Source organism: Elaeis guineensis, chromosome 2, assembly GCF_000442705.2.
Source record: "Elaeis guineensis isolate ETL-2024a chromosome 2, EG11, whole genome shotgun sequence".
Taxonomy (NCBI): Eukaryota; Viridiplantae; Streptophyta; class Magnoliopsida; order Arecales; family Arecaceae; genus Elaeis; species Elaeis guineensis.
The window spans coordinates 11,693,840-11,703,688 of NC_025994.2; the positions used below are offsets into that span (position 1 = coordinate 11,693,840).

Below are 9,849 nucleotides of genomic sequence, written 5' to 3' on the forward strand. Positions count from 1 at the left end.
AGGCTATGAAAGGGACTAGATTCAAGAAGGAGAATTTAATAATAGAGCTTATTTCTTTCAGATCAATGGTAAAATGTCCACATTCTGCACCAGCAAAGTCAGCTAAGGATAAAATAAGTAAATTTAGCACTATCACTTCAGTTCCAGAAAAGATGGCAAAAACTAAGCTGAAGGACCATCCAATCTCTACTTTGAGATCAACTCCAAGCAAAACAAAGGCAAAAGTGCAACCTTTTCCAAGCGAAAAGACATTGACAACACCAAGGAACAAAAAATGTTCAACAAATCAAGAACCATTTCGAAGTGAGAAGTATCAGAAGGTGCCAATTGGAGCACCCAAGAATAAAAGTGTGGCGAAGGCCCTATTTCTCAACAACCCAAAGAAAACAGATGAGACTAGAACACCTTTAAAGTGCCATGCCCCTGTATCTGAGGTTTGTGGGGAGATGAGGCCTAACATTCGCAGTCGAACAAAGAATGTACCTAGCAGGTACCTTTGCAAGCCATCTACTGCAACAAGTTCGAAAAGAACTGAAGAAACTGCTCAGAGTTCAAAGAAGAAAATGGAGGGTTGTTCCCAGATATACAATCCCTCCATGCTTCGAGAAGGGATTCGGAGCAACGCTAATGACACAGGAACTGATGGAAAACTAGGAAATCCAAGCATCCTGGCTGCTGATGTTGAGGAACGTCTCCCATCTTCAGTAGTTTCCTCTGTTAAAGAGTCTTTGCAATCAGCAACAGCAGATGCTCCAACCTCCAATGAGTCAGAAGCACCACAAAATCCTGAGGATAATTTAGAAAACAAGGTCTCCACACACCAAGCTTCCATCCAAGCAGCTACCGAGACTCGAGCAGTGGAGAATGCTACTGACCTGGATGACAATAAAGAAAATGCTTCATACAGTGATAGAGCCAGGTATTACAGGACTCTATAATGAATGTCTAATGTAAGCAAGTAAATTTTACCTGATTTTTATTACTTATCTCTGTTTTATGAACTGGTGTCAGAGACATAGATTCGAATGCGACAAATTTTGAAAACAAGAACTTGCAGTCGGAGACCTGTGAGAATGTTCCTCATAAGGTATTCTACAACTCAATCTTTTATTCCCCTATTGTTAACTTGGTCGTGTTGCAAGAAAATATGCGTTTGAAAGTTTAATTGTGGTTCAGGCAATCAGAGCTCCAATTAAGTCCCTTAAGGAACATTCTGATCAAGGAGGAAAGCACAAGAGAACTACAAATCCAAAGCCTTTCAGATTTAGAACCGATGTAAGTTCTTCTCAGTGTGATGGTTTGATTTTAGATCAATATGTATAATTGAGGGAGATTGTAATGACACTTGTTGCGTCAGGAAAGAGGGATTCTCAAAGAAGCAAACCTGGAGAGAAGACAGATTGGAGCTCAGAAAGAAACCACAACAACCCTCAGGCATGGAGAAGGATTGCAGGTGTGTGATGTTTTATTCAGCAATTTGATATTTCTTTTTATGTTGTAGGAGAAAATGAAATGATACGTTGTTTTTCTAGGAAATGCCATCTAGATTCTGATCTCTGTTAAATTGCAGAACAATGGGAAGGCTTTCCATGGATTGGTAAAGCAAACTGCTCCTGGTAAAGGTGTGCACAATACCCAGCCTGTAAGTAAAAGAAACCATTGATGCACCATCCTCCAGATAGTGAAAACTGAATCCTTTGATCTTGGAATCTATGAAAAAAATGCTAAAATTTAATATATTTGTATGTTGAAGAATCTATCTAAAGCTCGCCGCAAGTTGCCCATGCAGTCAGCCATTAGCAAGGGAAAAGCATCAGGAAAATCTAAGAACAAGACTCAAGAATTGGTGACGTTAAGACAAACTGCCAAGTCTATAAGGTCCTCACTACATTCATTCTGCAGAATTAGACTACATCCACAATTTGATTCCTAACGTTCATTTCCTTGTATATGCAGTGTGACGGCTTCGAGGAAGGTGCCAACAACATCTCAATCAGGAAGAGAGAACCACAAAATCAAAATTGCCGCCATGAGTACAAAGGATAAGAGACCTATCACAGTTCCAAAAGAACCAAATTTTCACAGGATCAATCTTCCAAAGAGTTGCACAAAGAAAATAACCTGAGATGGTGACAAATTGACCACAGTGTCTATTCTTTATTCATTTGTTCAAGTGAATACATTTGAGACATTTGACCCATATAATGAGAAATGATCCATTGGCTTGCTGGGTGATTAATCTAGTACTTTGTTCATGCATTCTCATTCTTTTCCCCATGCTGAGAATGAGGAATATATTGTTTTTTGATGAATTAACTCGCATAGTAAAACCATTCATCCTTGAAACTTGATGGTATCAATCCACGAGAAATAATAAAATAATCTTGACTGGGTTAATTTATTATGCTAACCTCCTAGCTCATTCATATGATAAAAATAGTTCTTTGACAGTTTGTCCCAGTGTTTGGCCTTCTCCTGTTCTTGTGAACATAAAGTTTGGAATATTTCCTTCTGATCTCATTTTTGGCCACACGAGGGAATGCTTTTGGAATGGGTCTTAAGTAGAAAAGAGTGTAGATGCTTAGCATAAATTTACATTGTTTGTTAGTCCCACACTCCCACAGCATCTTATTGGGAATCTTTCTCCATTCATATTTTCAGTGGGGACAAGCTTAATAATTTAAACTTGTAACGGTCAGAATGAGGCCAACAAAGTTCATTTGGTCCAAGACAATGGTATCTTCTTATCATTCACAAAAGCAGGTGGAAATCAAACCACTATGGTGAAAATAATCAAAAATGCACATTTTGGAAAACAATATTTCCTCTATTTCCACAGTTTCGTTGATACAAAACTGTTAAAGATTTATTAACAGTGATCTTTGGGGCCTTGACAAGAGACATTTTCGGCTTGCGTCAGATGGGCTACCAACATTTTGTAGCCCAGTAACTGAGGCTTTTTTTCTGTAGCTTGTACTACCCTCATTTTTTTCGCCTAATCTAATATAAATCTACAAAACTCTCTAAATAACTACTGTACAGGTGAGTTACTTTGTCTTGCTGCAGATAATTCTATCATCTTAAAGAGTGTGTGAATTTTAAGGAAAGTGAGGGGTTCATGCCAATAGAGGATATACAGAACAGTTCTTGATCATAATATTTTGAGAAATGATGAACTAAGAAATCAAGCTGGGATCAAAGCCTTCAGCATCCATTTTGTTAGTGGCCTCAACACTAGAGCTAAAAAATGCAAAAATAAAAGAATCAGATAGGAAAGTATGCTACTACTTGAATCCACATATATCTGCCAAAAGATACTAATTATATACTTGAGCACTATAATTTGTATGTTGAAACCCACTTCTAAAACGTCTCCATTGGCTTCTTTCTTCCACAGGTATTCCGGTGGAGAATGGGCTAACCCAGGATGTCTAACCCACTAACTTATGGGCTGCAACAATTTGTTACGCAGAAACTTTTCTTCTTGCTTTTCTCTGTCTTCTAATGTTCTTATTCTTTACACTAGTCTAGGTTAGATAAGCTAAGCCTATCCAAACAATATTGTTCACAGACGAGTGATTTTCCATTGCTATAATCTGCAATTCTATTGCTGTATTCTGCAACTTCTATCATTTTAAAGAGTATAAGCTGGAAGGAAAGATGGGCTCATGGAACTTCTTCATGCCAACAGAGAAAATACCAAATAATCTTCGATTTTTGTATTTTGATGAATAAAAAAATAGAAACAAAAATGGATATAAAAACAATCAAAATAGGATAGTATGAACAGTACTATACTATTATAGTACCACAATGTTGTGTATCCGTAGTACCTTCACTTGCAAATGTGTTGGGTTGGATGGAGATATGCATGACCTTGACTGGACCTGATGCCATATTAAGCTCATGATTTCGGTCCTGGACCCAATTTATTACCTGATTAGATCAGGTTAGCTCCATTGAAAGAATTTTAGACTTATTGGTTCATTTGGCTTAGGTAGGGATCCAGGATGACCTGGATGCAATCCTAATATTCAAGGTTTAAGGTCAGGAATGGTTGGCCGGATTTCCAGTTCAAGTCAAATATTTAGCTATTTTTTCGAGGCTAAAAAGGACTAATATAAACTTAAACTTTTACTCAAATATTTTTTAAATTTCATCCAAATAACTTATCATTTTTAAGTTTACAAACTATATATATATATATATATATATATATATATTATAATAGACAAATAATAGTAATAATTCATCAAAACAAATAATGAAATATATTTTTTTAAATAATAATTAAATAAAAATAGATGAGTGATGTAGCTATGGAGATGAAAAAGAGGAATTAGTTTAAATAATGATCGGTGAATGGGAAGGAGACTAAGATGATTTAGATCTTTTTAATTGAATTGGATTAGATTAGGGTCAGGTCGGGCCCTTTTTTATTGATCCAAATTAAATCTAAATAATATACAAATTGGTCAAATCGAGTTGCGTTGAGAAATATGAGATCCAGGCTTGATCTAAATTTTAGGTCATGTCTGATCTTTGGACAAAACCCATTACATGGGTCTTCAAATATAGATCGAAAATGGTTGAGTCTAATTCGATTGATGCTAGGTCAAATTAGGAGTCGATCCGACCTATTTATAGTTCTAATGATATCGTATTGATATGTATTGATAGTACTATAAGCATGCATGTTGATGAATTTTTTTCGTTTCTCCTTATTTTTTTTTCTAACGATGTTTGATGATAAAAAAATAGTATAGACCCTCTACATTGTTTAAAACTTTAAAAAGATAAGTAACGAATGCAAGAGCTTCAATTTTTTTTTTTGAAAAAATTATAGAATATTCTCTTAACGTTAGTTCAATTTTATTATACACCTATATACTTTAAAAAGTGTTAAATTGATCTTTCTAGTTATGAATATATTTCAATATGGTCCAACCATCTATCTCCATTAACGAAATGATATCATATGACCATCACATGATACCATTATTTTATAAAATGATGAAAATATTCTTATCTCCATTTCTTCCATTCTCCCTCCTTCCTCTCCGATTGATCCCTTCCTCCTCCGTCACTGGTGTCCCTCTTTCTCCTTCCTCCTTATTTCTCCTTCTCCATGACGGCTCCTACTTCTATATTTTTCCACCTCCTTCCCTTCATCCACCTCTATCAAGCTGCTCATAAGTCATTTCCCTTTATAGCGGCCTCCTCCACCTTTATCTCTTTTCGCTAGCAACCCATCGTCCCTCTTTCCTTCCTCTCTATCCTCTTCTCTCCTTTGTCCTCCTCCTCCAACCCATTTTTTACCAACGGCTCCTCTTCCTTTCTCCTTTTTCTTCTCATCCATCTGTTCTTCTTATCCTTTTTTTCATCTAAACCCATCCATAAGAATTATTCCTCTATATCGGCCCTCTCGATATCCATCCTTTCTCACCAGCAATCACCTTCTCCCTCCTTTCTTTCACCCATTTCACCTCCTCACGATGGCTCCCTCCATCTCCACTCATTCCTTCACCTTCTCTTTCTCCTCATCTTTATCTCCTTCTCGTCCTTCTCCTTTTCATCGGTAACCCATGCTTCCCTTCTCTTTCCTCACCCTCCCTTCTCATCAGTAACCCATGCTTCCTCTCTCCTTCCTCTCCATCCTCTTCTTTTCTATCCTCGTTCTCCTCCTCCAATCCATTCCTCACTGACGGCTCCTCTTTCCTCCTCCCCTTCCTCTTTATTCATTTCTCCTCCTTCATGATGGCTCCCTCTATTTTTATCTGTTTCTCAACCACCTCCTCCTCATCCTCTTCTATCAAACTACCTATAAGCCATTTTCCTCTATAGCGGCCCCCTCCACCCCTGTCTCTTTTCGCTAGCAACCCATCGTCCCCCTCTCCTTCCTCTCCATCCTCTTCTATCTTTTGTCTTCCTTCTCCTCCAACCCATTTTTTACCAATGGCCCCTCCCCCTCCTCCCTTTTCTCCTCATCTACTTTTTTTTCTCATCATTTTCTTCCTCTAAATCCATCCATAAGCATTACCTCTTTATGATGGCCCCCTCAGCATCTGTCCTTTCTCACTAGCAATCACCTTCTTGCTCCTTTTCCTCATCCATTTCTCCTCCTTATGATGCTCCCTCCATCTCCACCCTCTATCTTTTCTTTCTTCTCATCTTTTTCTCCTCCTTTTTCTTCTTCTTCTCCAAACCTCCCCCTTCTTATCGATAACTCATGCTTCCCCTCTCCATTCTCTCTATCCTCTTTTCTTCTATCCTCCTTCTCCTTGTTGGGTGGATGTCTGGCCAGGACACCACCTCCCAAGATCCTTTCAGTACCACGCGATGCAGCAGGAAGAAAGAAGAAACAAAACAAAAGGAAAAACAATCAAAATACGTGGATCAGCCACAAAAGGGCTCGCCTCCACGGGGCATGCAAACTTCACTATGAAAAGAAAATTTTACAAGAGGAGACCTCACCCTCAACCCTTGTACACCCAATTCTCTCTCACATGAAGTTCCCCTCACAAAAGCTCTCTCTCTCTTGGAGACCCCCCTGAACCCCTGAAGAGCCTGGCGACCGCTGTCCAGGAGCCTCCTGCTCCTTCTCTCACAGCGCCTCACGCCTCTCTCTCTCCTCTCGGTTCGTACGGCGGCGAGAAATCGAAAAACCACATCTCTCTGTTACCTCACAGCCTTTTTATAGGTTTAAACAGGCTTTAAACCTTGATAAGAGAAGGATTAGGAATCCTAAACAAAGCCAAAAACCCCTCCGGACCGTTGGATCAAGACCGGGAGCATCCTCGACCCTTAGATCGCGCTCCGGTCCACGAAATAGGGCCGTGGACCGCGAGAATCGCGTGGGAAACGCCCACGCGGTCCACAGACCGCTCCGTGGACCACCCGGTCCACGGTGGACCGGAGATGGGCCAGCAGGCCGCTGGGTCGCGCGTCCCGCGCGGGCCTGGGCCTGGGTCGCGCGTCCCGCGCGGGCCTGGGCCTGGGACGCGCGTCCCGCGCAGGCCTGGGTCGCGCGTCCCGCGCGGGCCTGGGTCCCGCGTCCCACGCGGGCCTGGGACGCGCGTCCCGCGCGCCGCCGCCTGCGGCCGCGCTGCTGCCGTCCGCCGCCGGTCGCCGGCGGTCCTCCGCCGCCTCGATTTTCGTGCCATCTTCGAAAGCTCGTATCTTCTCCATCCGAGCTCCGATTCAGGTGATCTTGGTCTCGTTGGACTCCATTTTTCGCCGCGAACCTCTCTGTGGGCTCAATGTGGGCTGAATCTCGAGGCGTCAAATCCTAACACTCCTCCTTCAATCCATTCTTCGCCGGCGGCTCCTCTTCTTTCATTCTCATTCACTTCTCTTTCTCATCCTCTTTCTTCTTCAAGCCCATCAATGAGCGAGGGGTATTTCTGTTCATTAAGAGGGAAAGCTAACATCATCATTTGTTGGTAAGTGAATGGTATGATCATATTAAAACAATCGATAATTAGAATAGCTAGTTTGATATTTTTTAAAATATAGAGGACGTAAGTAAAATTGGACTAAAATTGAAAGGATATTTTTATAATTTTTTTTTAAATGATCTCAAAAATAGAGCTAGATATAAATATAAAGAATCAATTAAAAATTTAACCATTTGATGCATGTAAATCAGCTTAATACTACTATTCTAGGCAGTATAATTCGTATGACCATCCTCTTCCAATGCACCCTTCATCCACGGGAATGAGGAACGTGGTGGGGTCTCATTTAAAGGAGTTCATGTCAGGCTGGTCACTGGATTCGTGGAATCCTTGCCGCAAGCGGACCTCTATTTCTTATATCAAGGAAGAATTACTTTTCTACAAAATGAACCAATTGAAGACCACGAATTCCTTTATTTTTTCCCTGCTGGGTCTCCCTCAACGTACCCATCCTGGTCAGATGCAGTTAGAATGTCACATCATTAATTTGTTTCAAGGACGACCAAGTACTGGATTGCTCTCCTACTTTATTTAAGTTGGGCACCGTGGAACATTGAACCACGTTTTTCTTTTTCTTTTCTTTTCCTTTTTTTTTTTTTTGTTATGAATTAGCTTTTCCTCTCAAAGCGAGTTTGATCGACGTGCATGACTCATACTCCTTCAGATGCGGCTACATCAACGCCTAGATTGGAAGACTTTGTTCTCTCTCTGATGTGGTATGATTTTAGCTGCATGCAAAATCACATGCATATACATACATGTAACATCACATGTATATATATATATATATAATTTTTATTATCATCAAGATTTTCCAATGATGTAAACCGTATTTGTAAACAATAATCTAACATATATTGTTCGGTACTAGAAGGCCTGAGCTAGTTACTGTTGCACCAATGCTATTTTTGTGAAGAAAAGTGTACTCTATGAATCCATTGATATATACATGCATAAGATTTTCAAATTTACATTTGCTCTCGAATCTAAGCAGTTCAGGGCATTCGAATCATGAAATGAAATACTCATCAAATTTCTTATTGTGAAATAAGTGGAACAATCCCATCCTGCCAACTTGTTTACAAATAATTGATTCATGCTGAATCAGCTCCTAACTGAGTTGTGCTTATGAATTGTGTTTACTGATGTATAGCACAACTGAGTTGTTTTCAAATCAACAGTATGCAAGCCAATCAAACTATCTTGCTAATTTTCGATGCAACACTTCAAGGACATTCTTGAGAGTGGCTTCACGGATAAACAATGGTTAGGGAAGAATTATTTAAGCATGACATGTTTTTTTGATAAATAAGATGATTTAAATTAGACGAGAATAGATGCACCCATAGAAAACAGAAAATAAAATATTACCAAACTACTGGATAGAAAGATCAGTTAGAGATACCTCAAGACAATATCATAAAAATCATATAAAAATTGCATGAGAATCAATTACCTAACATGTTAACCCGTCCTTGTGCAAATTGCGCAAAGGTTGTTCATTTCTTAACGTCTAGGAACCATGCCAAAAGGCACGTTTTGAATAGCAGTGCTCAAAACTAATACGTCTGATATATACCATATAATATAGAGGGCAAGCATTTGTCATTCATCAGAGAGGTGGGGTACCATGCTTTGAATAATTAACCGAGGCAACAATTTTGTACTGCCACACCCTTTTACACCTAGCGGGTCTCCAATAATGGGACACAACAAATTGCCCCATCCAACTTTACCCTTAAAAGGACTAACCAAGTCTGCTGAGGCAGGATGTGATGAGTGGGAATGCACTCATCTAATGAACTTTGCATTGTAGGGCTACCCAAAAAGGAAAGCAAACAGAGGGAAAAATCAATATTCAATTAACCCTCTCCCCTTCAATGGGGAGCCAATTTATCACAAGATGATGTATTTCTTTTGTTCATCTAAAATTTGATTTAAATTATGCCTGTGCATCCCATATATTGCACATCTGCATTGAGAGCTTGTATCATGCAGCAGAGGACTGGTATCGTGGTTATTGCTGCAAATTTCTGATTTGGATCGGATTGATTGGAATTGGGCAGCAATTAGCAAGATGATGGCGATCAAATTGGCAAAATAAGTCCTGTTATATTATGGTGTAGGCAAGAGGGCATTATTAGTCACATTGATTGTGAGTCTAGAAGGACTCTAACTCGTATGGGATGGCACCTGTTCTCCCCTATGAGGTATTTTTTAAAGATGAAAATTGTGAGGCTCGGTGCCATAGTGCCAAAGATGAAAGTGGATAATATCTCACGTATGTGAGAGCAGAGACTAACCCACCCCATCCAAGCCACAAGCCCTTCACCATAATATTGATACCCACTATAGGGCCGACGTATCTCCGATAAAATATGCTGCACCTCTT

The 9,849-nt window shown here is 39.8% G+C and overlaps 1 protein-coding gene across 1 annotated transcript in view; it reads left to right on the forward strand.

Moving 5' to 3' along the window:
* LOC105061261 (uncharacterized) overlaps positions 1 to 2,303 on the forward strand; it is a 3,351-nt gene extending 1,048 nt beyond the window's left edge. The window contains exons 4-10 of the mRNA XM_010945264.3: positions 62 to 919; positions 1,012 to 1,087; positions 1,177 to 1,275; positions 1,358 to 1,453; positions 1,571 to 1,642; positions 1,754 to 1,878; positions 1,957 to 2,303. Coding sequence (XP_010943566.1) covers positions 62 to 919; positions 1,012 to 1,087; positions 1,177 to 1,275; positions 1,358 to 1,453; positions 1,571 to 1,642; positions 1,754 to 1,878; positions 1,957 to 2,125 — 1,495 coding nt within the window. The 3' untranslated portion in view covers positions 2,126 to 2,303. The remainder of the gene's footprint in view (positions 1 to 61; positions 920 to 1,011; positions 1,088 to 1,176; positions 1,276 to 1,357; positions 1,454 to 1,570; positions 1,643 to 1,753; positions 1,879 to 1,956) is intronic.
* The last annotated feature ends 7,546 nt before the right edge of the window (positions 2,304 to 9,849 follow it).